This window comes from Cibotium barometz, chromosome 7 (genome assembly GCF_041138505.1).
Source record: "Cibotium barometz isolate CiBa-2024 chromosome 7, ASM4113850v1, whole genome shotgun sequence".
NCBI lineage: Eukaryota > Viridiplantae > Streptophyta > Polypodiopsida > Cyatheales > Cibotiaceae > Cibotium > Cibotium barometz.
Window position 1 is genome coordinate 51,700,586 of NC_141052.1, and position 22,644 is coordinate 51,723,229.

At 40.4% G+C, this 22,644-nt stretch overlaps 1 protein-coding gene across 1 annotated transcript; it reads left to right on the forward strand.

Moving 5' to 3' along the window:
- Positions 1 to 296: 296 nt before the first annotated feature.
- LOC147637157 (G-type lectin S-receptor-like serine/threonine-protein kinase SD2-5) lies at positions 297 to 3,489 on the forward strand. Its single transcript, XM_086800754.1, has 2 exons — positions 297 to 3,270; positions 3,337 to 3,489. Exon 1 carries the CDS (start codon positions 297 to 299, stop codon positions 3,234 to 3,236), a length of 2,940 nt encoding a protein of 979 aa, XP_086656880.1. The 3' UTR covers positions 3,237 to 3,270; positions 3,337 to 3,489.
- The last annotated feature ends 19,155 nt before the right edge of the window (positions 3,490 to 22,644 follow it).

Here is a 22,644-nt window from a genome sequence, read left to right on the forward strand (position 1 = left end):
CCTCAACGGCTTTTTATTACCCCAAAAAGAAATGCATATAGGAGGTTAATTGAATTTGCATATAGGAGGTAAAGGGGGTCTTGGTAAAGGATAAGGCGTCTAAGACTCAAATGCTAAATGATCACGACGTCAAAGACTCAAAGCCTTGCCTGCCCACTCACGCCTTGCCTGCTGGCCTCTAAAAGGCCTCACTATGCATACTCTGCAGTTAGAGAGCCTGTTGCTGCTGCTGCCGCCGCCTCAAGTGAGCTAGGTACATAATATACCTCTGTTTAGGCTCTCATATAGATGAGGAGATGTTAGCAAGCAGTGTATATATTGTGGTGCTGTGTTTCATGATCCTTCAATCTGCTGATCACCTTGCCACTTCTGCTCCTGATGATCCTTCTTTGCTAGTTTTAAATGTCGGCCTAAACCTGTCTATGCTCGCATCCTTCGACGCCCGTGGCAATGCCGTTTCCCAAGACCTTCTCTTTACGACAGCCATTGCAGCCTATGACGATGGCGCCTTCTTGCCTATTCTGAGCTCCCCGGGCTTCAACAGCACCAATTCGTCTGAAAGCATGGGCTTTTCTCTTGGTTTCTTCTTCTCACCAATTGTTTCTGATGATGATTATCTTAATTATCAGCAGATCTACTTGGCTGTGTGTGGCGGGCTATCAGGCAACTATTCCAACCTCACTGATAGTGATTATAATTACCCCCAATTTTATCTGAGTGGAAGTGATGACAATAACTTTAACCTGCAACCATTAGTAGTTGCTGATGGCTTTGTAGTGCCTGTGTGGATTGCCAATCTGGATCATCCTCTTACGTCTGTGAATTCGTCTCTGGTGGTGGTGGCTGCGGGCAGCAGCAACGAGTTGCAGCTGAGGGATCACAATGGCAGTGTAGTCTGGAATGTAAGCAATGTTAGCATGATGGAGATGCAGGACACAGGAAATCTGGTCATCTACGACACAATGAGCAGAACAAATGTGGTGTGGCAAAGCTCGACCAGAGACACTCTTCTGCAAGGGCAGAAGTTGACGGTGGGCAAGGAGCTGAGAAGTAATGACTCCTCCTACTTGGCTCGCATGGAAAAGGGAGGGCTTGTGCTCTATCTCAATACAGCTCAGTACTTTATTGAACAACCATCTCCGTATTGGGTCATCCCTATAATCCCCTTTCAGAGCTGGAATGGCACCAATGTGCTCGATCTCAATACACTGGTTTCATCGTCACCATGCGGCACAAATGATACAGCTTACAGCATGCTAACCACGTTTTCAGTTTTTACCCTCGACGCAGGACCCTGCAGTAATAAGACGATCTCTTGGGTCATCTCGCTCTATCCTATTTCCTGGAGCAGAATTTCCTGGAGCTTCATAAAATTGGAAACCGATGGGAGGCTCTACGCCTACGCAGTTTCTACTGGAACCAGCCCTCCCTCATCAATTGGAAGATCTGCACTAGACAAGTCAATGTATATGTTGGAGTCAGGATCCTCAGTACTTAACCCCGAATTTGCTGACTGGATAGCATCTTGGTGGGGTGAGTGCGATGTCCCCATGTCTTGCGGGCCTCTCAGTGTATGTACACCATTTGCTGCAACCCGCTGCGCATGCCCGGCTAATTATTCCTCTGGGGTGAGTTTCTTTGATCCTATTGACACCAACGACAACTCAAAGGGCTGCAGACGCTCTACCTCTCTGCCACACTGCAGTGAGGGTAATGAGCATATCAACACCACCGACTTCCTACAGTTGGACCAGACGGCAAGCATCTTCCTTTTTGGCGGATGGGCCTTCACCAGCTCCACTTCCGCGCCGGTGGGAGAATGCAAGAAGTCATGCTCCTCCAACTGCTCCTGCAACGGGTTCTTCTTCCAATCCAACAGTTCCGCTTGCTTTTTTATAACCGACGGGATCTCCTTGCTCAATGTAACTGACAAAAACTTGTCTGTTGAGGGCTGGGAGGTGTCAATGGAAATCTTTGCGAGGAATTATGTCACCTATTTGAAAGTTACATCTGCAGCAAATAACTCAAGCGGCTCAAGTCCAGCTGCAAGTTCGATCGTAGCAGGTAATCACAAACATACCATGATAATTGCCATCGCAATTCTATCCTCTTTTGTGGCTTGTTTAGTGCTTGGATTAGCTGTGTATGTCGTCAGTGCAAGAAAGAGCAAACAAGCAAGCCAAGCTAAAGAAGAGCAGGAACTGCGGGACATTCTTCCTCTGCTGCCCAGCAGGTTCTCATACCAGGATCTGCACGACGCAACAAAGGCCTTCCGCAACCTCCTGGGCGCTGGCGGGTGCGGCTCTGTATACGCGGGCGTGCTTCCAGATGGGAGGAGAGTTGCCGTGAAGAGACTGGAGTCCCTATTGAAAGGCCAGTCGAAGCAGTTCCTGGCTGAAGTGGCCACAATAGGACGCACTAGCCATCACAACATAGTTCGCCTTGTTGGGTTCTGCTGGGAGGTCTCGCACCGGCTGCTTGTGTACGAGTATGTGGAAAGGGGGTCTTTGGACCACTGGCTTTTTAATGTCAAAGGTGAAGCTCATGATCATGGGTACTCAGCAGCATCTGATGATGGTGCGCCAGCTCCTCTGCTTAACTGCTGGCAGACTCGTTACAACGTGGCGCTGGGGATCGCTCGAGGCTTGAGTTACCTGCACGAGGAATGCGCGCAACCCATCTTGCATTTCGACATCAAGCCGCAGAACATCCTGCTGGATGGTGCATTTGTGCCCAAGCTGGCGGACTTCGGCATGTCCAGGCTAATGCACAGGGACGTTTCAGAGGTGGTGACTGGGGTGAGGGGAACTCCAGGTTACATAGCTCCCGAATGGCTTTCCCACGGAGCTGTGAGCAAGAAGGGCGATGTGTACAGCATGGGCATGGTAATGTTGGAGATTGTGGGAGGCAGAAGGAATGTGGACTTTTCAATGCTAAACAATGCTCTAATTGACCCAGAGGAGTGGCATTTCCCCAGCTGGGCTGCAGGGAAGTGCGAGCAAGGCTTGATGATGGAGATCGTGGATAAGCGCCTCCAAATATGTGGCTTTGACGAGGAGCAATTAGTGCAGAGGCTCATCCAGACTGCATTCTGGTGCATCCAAGATGACCCAGGCATGAGGCCTTACGCCCCGACCGTGGTGCAGTGGCTGGAAGGGAGCTCTCCTGTGAAGCAGCCTCCCTTTTCCACCGCTGTCCACGCTCCTTCCCGTGTTAAACCCACCTCCTCGTCCTAGATTTTCAGTTCCTTTGGGTTTACCTCCAGTAGTAGTAGTAACTCCACATCATGTTGTATTACTTTCTGCAATGTCCTATAATGTCCTATATCACAACAATGTATGCCAATCCTAGTAGTAGTAACTCCACATCATGTTGTATTACTTTCTGCAATGTGTAGGGTTCTCTTGTTGTAGTTATATGAACTACATAATAGAAGTTGCCAATGCCTACTGCAGATTATGTTATTGTGAACAATTACTTTAACAATTTTATTATAATCATGTGACTTTTATTACTCGGGACTTCAACGTATAAATCTATTTTTTATAATCTCTTTCTTCTAGCCGAAATTCGCCAAAGAACCGACAAAGGATTATCCTAGCCCTTATTTTAAGGAATGAAATTTCATACATTTTAGTCATGAAATTGGTTTGTGTAGAATAGATTTCGAAGAAGGGTGGGTTGCATAGGCAAGAAGCATGGGTGGTGGGCCGAAAGGAAGAAAAAGTGGTGTGGTGAATGGTTCACGTGTGTCCATGTCTTTACATGTGTATTTATGTACATGTGCATATATATGTCTATGTGTGTGTGCACGTGCATGCATGTGTCTATGTGTGTGTGCATGTGCATAAGAGAGAGAGAAAGTCAATATTAGGTAATTTGGAAAAAATCTCACATTTTGGGAATCAATTACTCCATATAGTTTTGGAGATATCTTAAACATACTAACTCCAAATTTATCGAAGATCATAGATTTAGATTCTACTCTTCAAGATCTTTCCGATGATATGTCACATGAGGGGGTTTTGACAAACGTTTGGACAAGTTTACCATGCTCCCATTTTTCAAATGGGAATGGGATTTTTCCCAAATTATCTAATATGGTGTTGAGAGAGAGAATAATGTTTCAATGTGTGTAGGCATCAAGAGGTTTGAGCCAGGTGAAGGTCCCTTTCCATGAGATGGAGACTTCAAATGGGCAAGGTGGTGGGAGCTTTCTTTTACTTGGCAATAGTGTTAACTCCTCTCCTATGAGATGGAGACTTCAAATGGGCAAGGTGGTGGGAGCTTTCTTTTACTTGGCAATAGTGTTAACTCCTCTCCTATGAGTATAACCTCTCCAACCCGTTCACCTACTTATATCATGTTGAGATTAGCTCCTCCCCTCAAAACATTTGTTTTGCCTCTACTTTTTGTAATGCATTCTTAGCAACATCAAGGTCACTACCTTGTCATAGTAGTGGTATTGTTCTTGGTTCATGATAACTCTCTGAGCACTTTATTGTTTTAGGTTTTACTTCCTCATGATTGGCTCCACTTCTCCCTCAATTTCTTTTGGGTTTTCTGTGCCCTTCTTTGTCGATAACTTCCTCCCCTCATCATCCACATCCGCATCAATTGTGCCCTTCTTTGTCGATAACTTCCTCCCCTCATCATCCACATCCGCATCAATTGTGCATGGCACTTGCTTCATGATACCTCTTCATCACTTTTGGCCTGACACAACTTATGATCGACTCAACTTGCATCAGGCCCAAATGGTGGCTAACTCAGCTTGCATTAGGCCCAAATGGTGGCCGACTCAACTCATGGGGCCAATACGACTTGTGGGCCCCCCTTGTGATCCAATCACCATACATGCCATCAGCTTGTGCCAAACCAATGCACATTAAGCACTCTAGGTTTCCCATGTACCCCAAACCTCTCCTTAGGCCTTGTAATATTCTATATATCTCTCACTCTTCTTCTCAAATGTAATCCCCTCTCTCTTGTGTTAGCAAGGTGTCTGGTGGCACGACGATCACTTTCGGCATGAATGGGCACTACAACTGTAACAAACAAGGGCATGCTGCCCTTAAATAGGCCAACTAGAGTAGATAACATGGGACTAGTCCCAATTTAGCCTTTGTAGGGCTCTGTTCATACTGTTTGTAGGGTTTCACCCATACCCAATTTAGCCTTTGTAGGGTTCCACCTATACCTTTTTTAACTTATATGTGATAATTGCACATGCTTTGGTCTAACCATGACCTCACATAGTCATTGCAGGTATGGACATAGCCAACATACACTCCCTCCATCCCGAGGGTGTGTGGGCCCATAACCTTTGATAGCAGAATGAGCATAAGAGAGATTAGTGGCACCACGCTTAGATTTAATCACATAGTTAGTTAAGATTACCAACTAGTTAGTTGTGTGCATCCTAATATAGGCGCCCTCGATTACATTAAGAAGTTCCTTCCACTAGAGTTCAGTTTATGGTTACCTTTCAAGTCTAACTGCCTTTTGTTTTACATGCCTTATGCTCATCTTTCAAGTCTAACTACCTTTTGTTTTACATGCATTATGGTTTTACATGTTTTATATTTGTTTCCCCTTTTACACATGCCAGTTGTATGGACACTACCACCTTTATCTCTTGAGCGTAATCTTCCCCTCTACACTTTTCCCCTCTCCATAATGGCTCCTTCAATATCCCTCTCTACTTGGACTAGCTAGACTTTGCATTAAAGGGGACCAATAAGGCCATGTTGGTTTGACCAATGACGACTTGGTAATGGTAGATGTTGGTTTGACACAAGTATATAGTGTAATCTTGTGTGGCATATTGCTCATCTACTTATTGTAATATGTTATTTATCCTATGTATTTCACTTATTCTTGTGTGAGATTACTTCGGGGGTGAGAGAGAGAGAGAGAGAGAGAGAGAGAGAGAGAGAGAGAGCAAATGCATCTATGATATTAGGCTAGAATTGTGTTACCATGAGGAGTGTGTGTGTGTGTGTGTGTGTGTGTGTGTGTGTGTGTGTGTGAGAGAGAGAGAGAGAGAGAGAGAGAGAGAGAGAGAGAGCAAGTGCATCTATGATATTAGGCTAGAGTTATATTTCCATGAGGAGTGTGACAAACATTGTAGTTGCATCCTTGAAGGGTTTGTGGCACCTTTCCTTACCATGCATATTGCTCAGAGTATAATCCATTAATACCTTGTCTCCTTACTAGACTACCTTACTTCCACCATGTCTGCACATACAACCTCTATGGAAATTTCAAGAACTTGTCATGCATTTGTAAGAATATCTACCTTCTTTAACTTAGGGAGGATTGTTGGATCATGGCTTTCATCTTGAAAAACCCTGGCCTAAGATGATAGATGTTTGGGTTGAATTCCCTAGATTGATATTTGTCTTTGTCCCTTCCTTTATGACCATAGCCTTAGCTATAGGAGAAGTTTATATGTTGGAAGTGGAAGAATTTGTCACCCTCAAACCCCATTCAAAAGTTTGTCTCATGCTAAATCCTCAAGAGGATTTGTCAGGGAAAATTGACATTGTGGCTTAATATAGGGGAATGCTTCTCCCAGAGGGTGGATTATAGGAATCTCCATAATACCCCTAATACATGCTTTAAGTGTGGGACTAAAGGCCACTTTCCTAGGGATTAGATAGTACCAGTAGATGGGTTCTTATAGACAAACACCAAACTTTCTAATGTTGAGATAGAGAAAGGCAAGGAGCAAACACTCACCTCCTAGTGTTGAGATAGAGAAAGGTAAGGAGCAATCTCAAAAAGAGGATAAGGTATAAGAGCTATCTCCTTTGAGCTTGGAGAGCCGTCTAGCCCATTATTATAAGACCTTAAGGGTATAGAGATATGGGAGGGATCCATGAGAGTAAATCCCTTATGTGGGAGAAGATTTTTAGAACTTCTCTTCTTCTAAAATGAACATTCACATGAGAGTTGAATCAATCTCTATCTCTCCTAGCTCTTCTGCATCTTGTGGAATCGCTGAGGGTTGCAAGTTTTGCACGTTGAGGTCTTCTTTGTAGCTACTTGTAGAATAAGAGGCTAATGAAGAAGCATATATTTTATTAGAAGAGGAAGAAGGGTCACAAGATATGGACGTTGGGAAATACCTTCCTTCGTTGTCCCCTATTAAGATTAAACATGGTTTGGACAAAGTAAGAAATAAGAGACCTTCTATTCTATTCACCAAATAAAGAACACTTGAGTCTTGCACAAGGAGAAGTATGCATGTGCATGGAATCACCAAATAAAGAACACTTGACGCTAATGAAACCCACATCATAGTAGATCAAGAACATATCATAAGGCCCACATCATAGTAAAGTGGGAACATATCCTAACACCCACATCATAGTAGAGCGGGAACATATCCTAAGGCCCATAACTTGTCCTGCTCTAGCATAAGTTATGACCATCTACACGCATTTGAAGTGGCCAACAACCAAGTACAACAAGTGCACAATCAACACATTGGCATGGCTAGGGATCTCCAAATAGGTAGGGTACTTAAACCTACACTTGAAGAAAGAAGGGTCGGCAGGCATGATTATGTGCAGCAATGGATTCCTCGCATGCAGTGGCCTGTGACACGGCCAGTAGTGACAGAAAGATACACGGAAATGGTTCGGAAAATTGATGAATTACACAGAGCCAGAGTTCCACAATCTGTGGGAGAGCAAACTGCGGCTGCTATACGGAGGATGCATCTGTTTCCGGTTTTGCAGGTGAACAGATTGAAACTTTGGATTCGGATGATGAAGCTTAAAGAGGGATGCAGGTGCAGCTGGATGTTTTAAGTCACTTCAAGGGAAACTTTTTTTTTTGCCATTTTTTGGGTTCGCGCAAGTCCACCGTGCGTGCCAAGTGTTACAGCATTAACTATACACCGCAACCACATTCTTGTAACCGCATTGGGTAAATTGTAATGCGCAATAGTCAGTTAGGGATTCCAAGGGATGTCATAGGAAGATACTATTCCTATATATGGATGTAACTGTATGCACCAATTAATCAATCAAATCTGCTGTGATGTTCTGTGCAAATTTTCCATACTTGTCTTAAATATGTCATGCGGTTATCTTAATCTTTATCAATTTGTAAGATAAGTATGCTGTATGAAGGTAACCAGTCCCGTAATCACTTACTGTCTGCGCAAGAAGTAAATGCGATTACATATGGCGTGGGTGATCAGCATGTAAATCAAGCTGCCCACTATCTTCCTATACATAGTGGCATTCTCCAAAATCTCAACTGCTTTGCACTCAACTTGCCAGTGGGCAGCACAGAAAATGGCTTACAGCCATAGCCATACCATGTTTAGACAATATGTCCAGTGCATACTATCTTTGTGATAGTCATATGCTCTCAGGAATCCTGAAGACAATGCCAAGAAAGTATCTCAGCTCACCCAAATCATTTATGTCAAACTTCTTCTTGAGAAGATCCTTCGCATTCTCAACTTCCCCTTCATTGTTACCCCCAATAATCAAGTCATCCACATAGATAAGTGATGACCACAATCTCCTTATCAATCTTTTGCACATGGAGTGAATGATCAGAATCTGCCATATAAAGCTAATAGTGATAAAATATTGTGTAATCTTATCATGCCATGATCTCGATGCCTGCTTTTAGACATACAAGGCTTTATGTAGCCTGCACATATAAATTGGGTGATTCAAATTCTCATAACAACTAGGTGGCTATTCCAATTATACTTCTTCTTGTTTTTGCAACTCACCATGCAAGAACATTTTCTTTACATCCATCTGATGTAAAACCCAACCTTTTGACATAACCACCATTGTAATAACAGCTCTCATGGTTGTTTCCATCTTGGCAACATGACTGAATGTCTCCTCAATCAACGATATAGGTTGACATGCTCCACATACTTTATGCATTCCATATACCTTAAACTTTGGCAACCCTAGAACAGTTTTTGAATTCTGCATAGACTCTTAATTGTCTCGCTGCACATTTACATGACAAATACATTTGTGCCAAATATCTATGTTGGCGGCACTTGCGCCCCTTGTGTACAAGCATAGCAGTTTTCACCTCAAGCATGCTTATATCCAAAGTAAACATCATGCCCACTCTTTTACCCTTTGCAACCAAATGACATTTGTTGTTGAAGTCCTTAACATAGAAGCCCTCAAGGTTAAAACATACCTATAAACCCTACTCAACCATTTGCCCAAAAAAAAATCTTTGTTATGTTAGGCACATGAAGTACATCAACTAAGTACCTCATCTTGCCATCCTACATATCCAATGGCACATTCCCAATTTGAGCAATAGGATGAGCTGTGCCATCCCCCGTTTCTACAGAACCTGGTTTTTCCAAATTTTTAACCTCTAAACCACTCACCATGATAGGTCATGTGGTTAAAGGCTCCTAAACCCAAATACCATACATCATCACCATTTGTGGATACATCTACAATCAGCAAATTGAACATGTGATGCATAACAAATAAATGCTCACATCTATCTTCAGCCCGGTTTCTTGAAGATACATAATTGTTTTGCTGCAACCTACCATTTTTTATGTCACTCTAGCGACATTCTACTATACAAAGTGGCCTAGTTTGCCATAATAAAAACAGTCCTTCAAGCCTGATCCCGATTGATATCTTTGCCAATTGCCTTGGCCTCTCTCACTCTCACTATCTTGAGACTAGTCTCTTCCACCTATGTGTTTTTATTGGTGCTCTGCAAATCATTGGACTGATGCCTGCTTCTTCTATCCATAATGTTGATTTTTAAATGGCCACCAACATGGGCTTGACCTAGTTTAAACCCACCTCCTCGTCCTAGATTCTCAGTTCCTTTGGGTTTACCTCCAGTAGTAGTAGTATGCCAGTCCTAGTAGTAGTAGTAACTCCACATCATGTTGGAATACTTTCTGCAATGTATAATGTCCTATATCACAACAATTCCAAAGATGGGTGTAGGGTTCTCTTGTTGTAGTTATAACATAATAGAAGTTGCCAATGCCGACTGCAGATTATGTTATTGTGAACAATTACTTTAACAATTTTATAATCATGTGACTTTTATTACTCGGGACTTCAACGTATAAATCTATTTTTTATAACGCTTCCACCTCCCCACCCATATCCACACCTATCTTATAGAGCATGTTTTTGCAAAGTTGGGTAAATGAACCACTAGGTGTGCCCTCTCCCTACACCCTGCCTCACCCCACCAAAAGTTCTTGTGTATTAAACTAGATATTTTATCAAATGAGACTTTGTGAGCTATAACTATATGTTGTGTCATGCATGGCTCAATATTATAGGGGTTGTGGATTAGCAAGGGAAATAAGAATGTTGCAAGGGTTTTCATAGAAGTGTGTGTGTGTGTGGGGTGCATGTATGCATGCTTGAAAGAGAAGGATAGAGAGAGAGAGAGAGAGATTCACTCACTGGGCAACAACAATAGATCTCGAAGAAGGGTGGGTTGCATAGGCAAGAAGCATGGGTGGTGGGCCGAAAGGAAGAAAAAGTGGTGTGGTGAATGGTTCACGTGGGTCCATGTGCATATATATGTCTATGTGTGTGTGCATGTGCATGCATGTGTCTATGTGTGTGTGCACGTGCATAAGAGAGAGAGAGAGAGAATAATGTTTCAATGTGTGTAGGTATCAAGAGGTTTGAGCCAGGTGAAGGTCCCTTTCCATGAGATGGAGACTTCAAATGGGCAAGGTGGCGGGAGCTTTCTTTTACTTGGCAATAGTGTTAACTCCTCTCCTATGAGTATAACCTCTCCAACCCGTTCACCTACTTATATCATGTTGAGATTAGCTCCTCCCCTCAAAACATTTGTTTTGCCTCTACTTTTTGTAATGCATTCTTAGCAACATCAAGGTCACTACCTTGTCATAGTAGTGGTATTGTTCTTGGTTCATGATAACTCTCTGAGCACTTTATTGTTTTAGGTTTTACTTCCTCATGATTGGCTCCACTTCTCCCTCAATTTCTTTTGGGTTTTCTGTGCCCTTCTTTGTCGATAACTTCCTCCCCTCGTCATCCACATCCGCATCAATTGTGCATGGCACTTGCTTCATGATACCTCTTCATCACTTTTGGCCTGACACAACTTATGATCGACTCAACTTGCATCAGGCCCAAATGGTGGCTAACTTAGCTTGCATTAGGCCCAAATGGTGGCCGACTCAACTCATGGGGCCAATACGACTTGTGGGTCCCCCTTGTGATCCCTTCACCATACATGCCATCAGCTTGTGCCAAACCAATGTACATTAAGCACTCTAGGTTTCCCATGCATGTACCCCAAACCTCTCCTTAGGCCTTGTAATATTCTATATATCTCTCACTCTTCTTCTCAAATGTAATCCCCTCTCTCTTGTTATAGCAAGGTGTCTGGTGGCACGACGATCACTTTTGGCATGAATGGGCACACTACAACTGTAACAAACAAGGGCATGCTACCCTTAAATAGGCCAACTAGAGTAGATAACACGGGACTGTAGGGCTCCGTTCATACTCTTTGTAGGGTTTCACCCATACCCAATTTAGCCTTTGTAGGGTTCCACCTATACCTTATTTCACTTATATGGGATAATTGCACACGCTTTGGTCTAACCATTACCTCACATAGTCATTGCAGGTATGGACATAGCCAACATACACTCCCTCCATCCCGAGGGTGTGTGGGCCCATAACCTTTAATAGCAGCATGAGCATAAGAGAGATTAGTGGCACCACGCTTAGCTTTAATCACATAGTTAGTTAAGATTACCAACTAGTTGGTTGTGTCCATCCTAATATAGGCCCCCTCGATTACATTAAGAAGCTCCTTCCACTAGAGTTCAGTATGGTTACCTTTCAAGTCTAACTACCTTTTGTTTTACATGCCTTATGCTCATCTTTCAAGTCTAACTACCTTTTGTTTTACATGCCTTATGCTCATCTTTCAAGTCTAACTACCTTTTGTTTTACATGCCTTATATTTTTACATGTTTTATATTTGTTGCCCCTTTTACACATGCCAGTTGTATGGACACTACCACCTTTATCTCTTGAGCATAATCTTCCCCTCTACACTTTTCCCCTCTCCATAATGGCTCCTTCAATATCCCTCTCTACTTGGACTAGCTAGCCTTTGCATTAAAGGGGACCAATAAGGCCTTGGTAATGGTAGATGTTGGTTTGACCAATGAGGTCTTGGTAATGGTGGTAGATGTTGGTTTGACACAAGTATATAGTGTAATCTTGTGTGGCATATTGCTCATCTACTTATTGTAATGTGTTATTTATCCTATGTGTTTCACTTATTCTTGTGTGAGATTACTTGGAGAGAGAGAGAGAGAGAGAGAGAGAGAGAGAGAGAGAGAGAGCAAATGCATCTATGATATTAGGCTAGAATTGTGTTACCATGAGGAGTGTGTGTGTGTGTGTGTGTGTGTGTGTGTGTGTGTGTGTGTGTGTGTGTTTGTGTGTGTGTGTGTGAGTGAGTGAGTGAGTGAGTGTGTGTGTGTGTGTGTGTGTGTGTGTGTGTGAGAGAGAGAGAGAGAGAGAGAGAGAGAGGATGGGCTGCCTCTTGGTGGATAGTCGACAAGTCCAGAGACAAGCTATATATGTGCCTTCTCTTCTTGCTTATAGGACTGTCTCCTCAGGCTCCTTCTCTTCATAGGTGAGAAGAGGCACCACTGGCTCCTCATCATTCTTCTCTTCAAAATCAGAGCATAATATATAAATAGCAAAGGCAATATCCCACTCGATGAGATCGATCGAGTTTGCCTCCTCAAAAGTGAGGGGCATAGTAGTAGATTGGAAGGGGGGGAACATGTGCAAGTGCTATTTGCACAACCTTTCTATGGTTGTCACCACTCTTCATGGAGAAGAGGAACTCTAGGGGTATCCACCGAGCAGTGGAGTCAGGGATAAAAAAATGTGATATCATCACATCCCGCGCAAAAAATGCAAGCACTGAGCTATCGGGCTCTAGAGTCCTAAATATATTCTCTAGCTTAACAATATGTGACAAAACCTAGGGTAAATCTAGTCCCACATCTGACTGCGGGTTTCACTCATCCACTGTGCGAATGCATCATGATTAGAAGCCATGGTGAAGGCGTAAAGGGAGCAACAAGCAAGGAAAGTGAGAGATAGAGAATGCAATAGAAGTGAATGAAAATAACCCCTACTTATACTTATAAATAAAGGATACTTTAATGAAATATAATAAATAATAAATCATACTTATATAACTTGTTACATATTATTATTATTATTATTATATTTAATTATTTATAAAGTTACTTATATTATTATTTTTTGCACTTAAATATATACTTAAAGTTATATTTATTTTTATACTTATATCCATAGACTTAAAATTAATGATGCTTCATTAAAACATAAGAAATCATAAACCATATTTATATTTCTAGGATAATTAATTATATTATTGTTTACACTTAAATATATATTTATACTGATATTTACAATTGTACTTACTTATACTTATCTTTATTTTCTTACATATTAATGGGTTGGAAACACAGAAGACTTAAAAAAACCACTACAATTTATGAAAATGAAATAAAATTAAATTTACAACACTTTTAGAGAAACAGTTTTTAGTATTCACTTGAAAGAATAAGAATTACATGGACTCTACAATTTCAAGGATGTGTGGAGCAACACATTGTTTGCATGTTTTGCAATGTTCCCAACCTTCCTACCATCCAACTTAAAATAAAAATTACAAGGGGGATCATTGGACATGAGTTGGATTTCTTGCCTCAGAAAACTAAGGGGCCAATGACTTTCTACATTAACGTTAAAAGGGTCATGACCCTCCCAAAGAATATTCACATCAATGAGTGGTGAATGCGTGCCATCTTGCATGTCTTGGTCCAAGTTGAGTCACTCCCCTCATAGAAGTCGCCACCTACTATGCTTGAAGCGAATGCACAAAGTTTGTCTTGCAATGAAGTACCTATAAAGAAAAAACAACCAACATAAAAACATAAAATCAACAATCAACAATCAACAATCAATATCTTACAATGAAGTACTTATGAATAAAAACCATCAACAATTAACAGACATAGTAATTTTGCAATCTTGCCTAAAGGTAACATCTGACACAGTAATTCTGCACTCAATGATATCATCATGGTGAGTTCTCTTGAGATGCCATGACCAGGGATTTCACTGACGTGAACGAAAACACGTGAACATGTTATTAACATGTGTTAATAACATAAAAATTCTTGTGATCACAATGTATATTCACGGGCATTTTTGATGACCTGCAAAAACCTTCTCTGCCAGTAATCCCGTCGGAAAAAAGGGTTTTCCCGACGGGCCCGTCGGGAAAACCCATTTTCCCGGTGGGAAAATTAAAAAAAATAAAAAATAAAAAAATAAAAAATAAATAAAAAAATCATGTTCACAGTCATTCTTACCATTTTTGGGCCTTCTGGACTCATTTATGATGTCAAAAGTTTAAAATTCTTGGTACAAAAAAAGTTTTGTATAATTTGCTGGCCTTAAGTTCAATTAACACACCAATTAAATCTAACTATACTTACATCAATTGACTCAATTGTCCATGACATCATTGCACTCAATTGAGTCCAATTGAACTCAATTACACTTGATTTACACTCAACTGATATTAATTGGGTGTCAATTGATGTCAATTGTGCCTAATTCGACGCAATTGAGCCCAATTTACACCCAATTTGCATAAATTGGGTGTAAACTAAGTATCAATTGAGTCGAATTGGACTCAATTGACATTAATTGGATGTTAATTGATATTAATTAAGCCCAATTGACTTCAATTGGGTGTTAATTTATTACAATTGATATCAATTAAGCTCAGTTGATATCAATTGGGTGTCAATTGATATTAATTGAGCTCAATTGGGTTCAATTGCACTCAATTGACACTCAATTGGGTGTTAATTTCATCCTATTGTGCTCAATTGAGCCCAATAGGATGCAATTGATATCAATCGGGTGTCAATTGATCACAATTGATATCAATTGGGCTCAATTGGGCTCAATTGCACTCAATTGTGTGATCGATTGTGTGTCAATTAATGTCAATTGAGCCTAATATGATACAATTGAGCTTAATTCGCACCCAATTGGATGTAAATTGAGTGTCAATTGAGTCGAATTAGACTCAATTGACAGCAATTGATATCAATTAATATCCAATTAACACAATTGAAGTCAATTAAGTTCAATTGACTTCAATTGGATAATTTGGGTGTCAATTGAGCTCAATTGGACGTAAATGACATCAATTGGGTGTCAATTAACATCAATTGAACCTTATTGACATCAATTGGGTGTCAATTAAACCCAATTGGAGTCAATTGATATCAATTACATGTCCATTGAGCCTAATTGCATCCAGTTGGACTTAATTGACATCAATTGGATAACTAGACTCAATTGGGTGTTAATTGATATCAATTGGACTCAATTGGGTGTTAATTGATGTTAATTGGACTCAATTGGGTGTTAATTGATGTCAATTGGACAACTAGACTCAATTGGGTGTTAAATGATATCAATTGGACTCAATTGGGTGTTAATTAATGTTAATTGAGTCCAATTGGACTCAATTGATATCAATTGGGTGCCAATTGAGTGCAATTGATGTCAATTAAGCCCAATTCGACTCAATTGACATCAATTGGGTATTAATTGACTACAATTGATGTCGATTGAGCTCAATCGACATCAATTGGGTGTTAATTGATGTCAATTGAGTTTAATTGACATCAATTGGGTGTTAATTGATATCAATTGAGTCCAATTAGATGCAATTGGGCTCAATTGGGTGTGAATTAGACTCAATTGATATCAATTAGGTGTGAATTATTTCCAATTGAGCCGAATTGGATACAATTGATATCACTTGGGTGTCAATTAGACTCAATTGGCACCCAATTGATGTAAATTGAGTCCAAGTGGATGTCAATTGATATCAATTGAGCCCAATTGATCAATTGACACCCAATTAGACTTAATTGATATCAATTTGACTCAATTGGGTATCAATTAGACTCAATTGGGTGTTAATTGATGTTAATTGAGTTCAATTGGACTCAATTGACATCAATTAGATACTAATTGAGTATAATTGATATCAAGTAAGCCTAATTTTACTTAATTAACATCAATTGGGTGTCAATTGACTTTGATTGATATTAATTGAGCTCAATTGGGTGTTAAATAAAGTCAATTGAGTCCAATTAACATCAATTAGGTGTCAATTGAGCCAAATTGACATCAATTAGGTGTCATTTGAGCCCAATTAACATCAATTGGGTGTGACTTGAATCTAATTGGACTCAATTAACATCAATTAGGTGTGAATTGATGTCAATTGACCCCAATTGGATGTAATTGATATCAATTGGGTGTCAATTAGGCTCAATTGGCATCCAATTGATGTCAATTGAGTCCAATTGGATGTCAATTGATATCACTTGAGCCCAATTGATCAATTGACACCTAATTAGACTTAATTGATATCAATTTGACTCAATTGGGTATTATTTGATGTCAATTAGACTCAATTAGATATTAATTGATGTTATTTAAGTCCAATTAAACTCAATTGACACCCACTTGGGTGCCAATTGAGTGCAATTGATGTCAATTAAGCCCAATTTGGCTCAATTGACATCAATTGGGTGTCAATTAACTACGATTGATGTCAATTAGGTGTGAATTGATGTCAATTGAGCCCAATTCGATGCAATTGATATCACTTGGGTGTCAATTAGACTCAATTGGCACCCAATTGATGTTAATTGAGTCCGAGTGGATGTCAATTGATATCAATTGAGCCCAATTGATCAATTGATACCCAATTAGACTTAATTGATATCAATTTGACTCAATTGGGTGTTAATTGATATCAATTGGACTCAATTGGGTGTTGGTCGATGTTAATTGAGCTCAATTAGACTCAATTGACATCAATTAGGTGCTAATTGAGTGTAATTGATGTCCATTAAGTCCAATTTAGCTTAATTGACATCAATTGGGTATCAATTGACTATAATTGATGTCAATTGAGCTCAATTGACATCAATTGGGTGTTAATTAATGTCAATCGAGTCTAATTAATATCAATTAGGTGTCAATTGAGCCAAATTGATATCAATTGGGTGTCAATTGAGCCCAATTCACATCAATTGGGTGTAAATTGAACCTAATTGAACTCAAGTAACATCAATTAGGTGTGAATTGATGTCAATTGACCCCACTTGAATGCAATTGATATCAATTGCGTGTCAATTGGACTCAATTGGCACCCAATTGATGTCAATTAAGTCCACTTAGATGTCAATTGATATCAATTGAGCCCAATTGATCAATTGACACCCAATTAGACTTAATTGATATCAATTTGACTCAATTAAGTATTAATTGATGTCAATTGAACTCAATTGGATGTTAATTGATGTTGATTGAGTCTCAATTGACATCAATTGGATGCCAATTGAGTGCAATTGATGTCAATTAAGCCCAATTTGACTCAATTAACATCAATTGGGTGTCAATTAACTACGATTAATGTCAATTGAGCTGAATTGACATCAATTGGGTGTTAATTGATGTTAATTGAGTTTAATTGACATCAATTGGGTGTTAATTGATATCAATTGAGTCCAATTAGATGTAATTGGACTCAATTGGGTTTGAATTAGACTCAATTGATATCAATTGGGCTGAGTTAATTGGGTGTCAATTGAGCCTAATTGACATCAATTGGGTATGAATTGAACGTGATTGGACTCAATTGACATTAATTAGGTGTGAATTGATGTCAATTGAGCCCAATTGGATGCAATGGATATCAATTGGGTGTCACTTGGACTCAATTGGCACCCAATTGATGTCAATTGAGTCCAATTGGATGTCAATTGGTATCAATTGAGCCCAATTGATCAATTGACACCCAATTAGACTTAATTGATATCAATTTGACTCAATTAGATATTAATTGATATCAATTGGATATTAATTGATGTTAATTGAGTCTAATCGAACTCAATTGACATCAATTGGGTGCCAATTGAGTGTAATTAATATCAATTAAGCTCAATTCGGCTCAATTGGCATCAATTGGGTGTCAATTGACTGCGATTGATGTCAATTGAGCTCAATTGACATCAATTGGGTGTTAATTGATGTCAATTGAGTCCAATTGACATTAATTGGGTGTGAATTAAACTTGATTGGACTCAATTGACATCAATTAGGTATGAATTGATGTCAATTAAGCCTAATTGGATGTAATTGATATCAATTGGGTGTCACTTGGACTCAATTGGCACCCAATTGATGTCAGTTGAGTCCAATTAGATGTCAATTGATATTAGTTGAGCCAAATTGATCAATTGACATCCAGTTATACTTAATTGATATCAATTTGACTCAATTGGGTATTAGTTGATGTCAATTGGACTCAATTGGGTGTTAATTGATGTTAATTGAGGACTCAATTGACATCAATTGGGTGCCAATTGAGTACAATTGGTGTCAATTCGGCTCAATTGGCATCAATTGGATATCAATTGACTAGGATTGATGTCAATTGCGCATCAATTGGGTGTTAATCGATGTTAATTGAGTCCAATTAAGCCCAATTGTGTCCAATTGGGTGTCAATTGATTGAATCCAATTAAGTCCAATTAAGCCCAATTGAGTCCAATGGGGTGTCAATTGATGTCAATTGAGCCCAATCGATCAATTGACACCCAATTAGACTTAATTGATACCAATTGGACTCAATTGGATATTAATTGATATCAATTAGACTCAATTGGAAGTATAATAAGATCTAATTGATGGTAATCGAGCTTAAGGCGATAAATTTAGAGATAACTTTTTTTGTACAAAGAATTTTGAACTTTTGACATCATAAATGAGTCCAAAAGGCCCAAAAATGGTAGGAATGACTGTGAACATGAAAATATTTTGACCATTTTTTTTAAACTTTTTTTCCCGCCGGGAAAACAAAAAGCCCGGCGGGCTTCAGCAAGTTACCAGGTCACTACTGACCTTCTATTTTGAGAACATGAAAACATGTGAACATGTGAATAACATGTTCACAAGTGTTATTAACAAAAAAAATCTTGTGATCACGTGAATATAAAATCATTGGCCATGACTCACCTAGTAACTGAGTCATCCAATCCTCAGCAGATGGGCACTTGCATTGATAAGTAATCTTAGTTTTCTTAACTACAAATGTGTAGACAAACCAAATGGTACAAACCAACTTAGATGCAATGATATTCCTCCTCCTTGAAGACATCTAAGTTAATAAATCTAGATTGCATGATTAATAAATATATAGATTTTTAGATTGTAAGCAACAAATAAAGATTAAAACAACAAGAAATAAACAGCAACCTTGTTTCTTTGATTTACACAACCTTGTTGCTCCTATGAAAATAAATATAAACACATCAAGACAAAACATAGACAAACCCTAAACCTATGATCATTATACTCAACCACAAAAAACTTGCAAGTAAGGGGGTTAGTTTCAATATACATTGTATGTTCAAAGTACCCCAAACATGGCATCTTCAAGTTTTGTGTAAAGGGAATTCTTCTAGGATGTTCCGAGAGTGTTGGTTGACCTAACAAATCCCATAGCTTGAGGGTCATGATATTGTGTTCTCATGCTGGATAAAGCTATGCTTGAGCTGTGTTGATTTTATTTGAAATTTTCAATCCAACCAGAATCCTAGGGATCTTTTATATGTTGGAAGTTCCACCTCCTGCAAGGTCTCTTCCTCCCATATAATAGCAATTATACATTGCATCCAGGAGTGTTCAAGGTGACTGTTTACATGTGTTCATCTATTGAATACAATGATTTACCTATCCAAGTTCCACCAAGAGTGATATCATACTCAAGGGAATCTAGGGTAACATGGAATGTAAATTCCATATCTCCACCGATTGTTTGAGTAGTGTAGCTAAAGTAACCTGGATCTTCAATGTTTTGTCCATTGGCTCCTCTTGCAAGACTATCGTCTATAGGGATGAGTTTAGGTTGTCCCAATGACACCCACATGTCTATTGTCATGATGTTATAACTAGCTCGAGGGCTAATCAATGCGCTTTTGCACTTTTAACATCATTGCCTGTAGGGAAATCCAACTGTACCATGATAGAATCTTCTAAAGGAACCATGGATGTTTCACTTTTTGAGTAGTGTAGCTAAAGTAACCTGGATCTTCAATGTTTTGTCCATTGGCTCCTCTTGCAAGACTATCATCTATAGGGATGAGTTTAGGTTGTCCCAATGACACCCACATGTCTATTGTCATGATGTTATAACTAGCTCGAGGGCTAATCAATGCGCGTTTGCACTTTTAACATCATTGCCTGTAGGGAAATCCAACTGTACCATGATAGAATCTTCCAAAGGAACCATGGATGTTTCACTTTTTGTGTCAGATTCAGATCCTATTTCTATTTCATATTCCCATTCACTTTCATCCTCTTTTTGGCTCTCAACTTTTTCAAGAGTACCCAATGTGTACACTGGCACACTTGGTCCTTTGACGATTCTAAATGAGGACTTGTTAGAAACTTGTGAATCCTCATAGTCTCATTCTATGGAGATCTTTATATCTTGGTATAACTCATGTTGAGCCCTTAAAGGTGCAAGTGTTCATGTTATGCTGGCTTAACCACCATGAGAGAAGAGCATTCCTCTAAATGAGGTTTTGAGAGATTGCTTTAATTTTGTAAAGGGAATTATTAAATTCCTCACGTGCTTTCTCAAGCGTATGATTTGTGAAATCTGTCTCAAATGACTCTTCTGTAGAGAGTATGTCTTCCTCTTGAAAGGGGAAGTCGTACTCCTCTGGGCTTTGTATGTTGGTTACTTTTATAGAATTGGCATTATGAGGCTTAATCACAACCGGTGATCCTGTAAGACATTCAACCAAGCTAAGCATGCTCTCTTGAGCTTGGTTTTTGCGTTCCGCATATGTCACATGATCATTATTATCAATTTGGGGTGGTTGGGTGGGTTTTAGTTTCTTGATTGGTTTGTGAAGGGCATTGAGTGACGAATCAGAACTTGTTTCATCCTCACTAAGTGACGTACTAGAACTTGTTTCATTTTCTGACTTCCTTTGGATTGTCAATTTTACATTATATTTTTCCATGCGACGAGATAGAATTTTATTTTGGGCTTTTGTATCGTGTGTCGCACATATGGGTTTTGTGGTTTATGTGGTGGCCTTTGAGGTGGACGTTTTTGCATCATGTATAGATTTTGGCTCTTTTGGGTTTATGTCCCCTTTTGGGTTTATGCCCTCCATAGGCTCCTTTTCCCTATCTTTTAATTCAACCTTGGTTTCGATAGTTTATTGTCTATCACGTAGGCTGTAATGCCTGTGACCGGACGGCAGACCGGATGGCCATATCCGCGGGGTTCAGTGGGAGAGGACGCCCATGCGGAGTCATGGGCGGCCAGGCTAGTGTGGACGACAGGCCACATACTATATAGCCTGGGGGACGAGGGGCAATCCTCATTCTTCCTCTATGGCTGGGTGGTGAGCCAGAGGCCGTCCCCTCTTGTGGTAACGCCTGTATAGCCGCGTTACGGATATCTAACACTGGTATCAGAGCATGGTTCGAAGGGATCGTGAGAGTCCATGTGCGAACGTGGGACTGGAGCCCACTCGATGGTTTTCATCCACAATCTCCTCACCCTTACCTCCACAAGGGAGTGTGTGGAGGAAGGAGGGCCAAGACTTTTGAAGGGAAGAACTCTTTCTCTCTCTCTCACTCTCTCTCCCCGACACACAGCATCGCAGGTAAGAAAATTTTTGGTTGTTTTTCTTTGGTTTTCTGCGTTGAATCGATTCGAAATACTCTGCGTTGAAGGTTTCAAAGGATTGAAACCTGTGTCGAGGTGGGGGGGCACAGACCAACCCCCACGAAATAAACGTGGGATGAACTGGGGCGAAACCAGCCCGGCCAGTCCCACTTATCCCTTGTTGAAGTGGGGGGGCTCAGACCACCCCCACGACCAGCCCCTGTGTGTGTGGGGGCGAAGCAATTCCGTGTGTGTGTGGGGGCGAAACAAGCTGTCGCATTATGGTGGGGCGAAACAAGCCGTCGCATTACGGTAGGAACCTTATTGGCTAGTCGAAGCTGCAATTTCGTGTGTGTGAGGCGCTGAGGCGCAGAAGAGAGCGACGAGTGTGAGGCGCTGAAGCTCGGCGGCGGCCAGCCACCAGCCAGGCCGGCCAGTGGTGGCGGCGGTGGCCAGCCAGCCAGGCCAGCCACCATGGGCGGCCAGCGGCGGCGGCGGCGCCAGCCAGCCAACGGCGGCGGCGGCCAAGGGCCACAACGGCCAGCACCAACAGCCAACCCACCAGCGGCCAGAGACCCAAAAATTTATTTTTTTTAAAAATAATTTTTATTATTCATTTATTGAAAATTAAAGATTTTAAAAAAATATTTTTTTTAAAATTAATTTTCATTATTCATTTATTGAAAATTAAAAATCAGAAAATTCAAGGAAACTTTCTCTCTCGGCTAGGGAGTAGAATCATCCCCGCTCAAG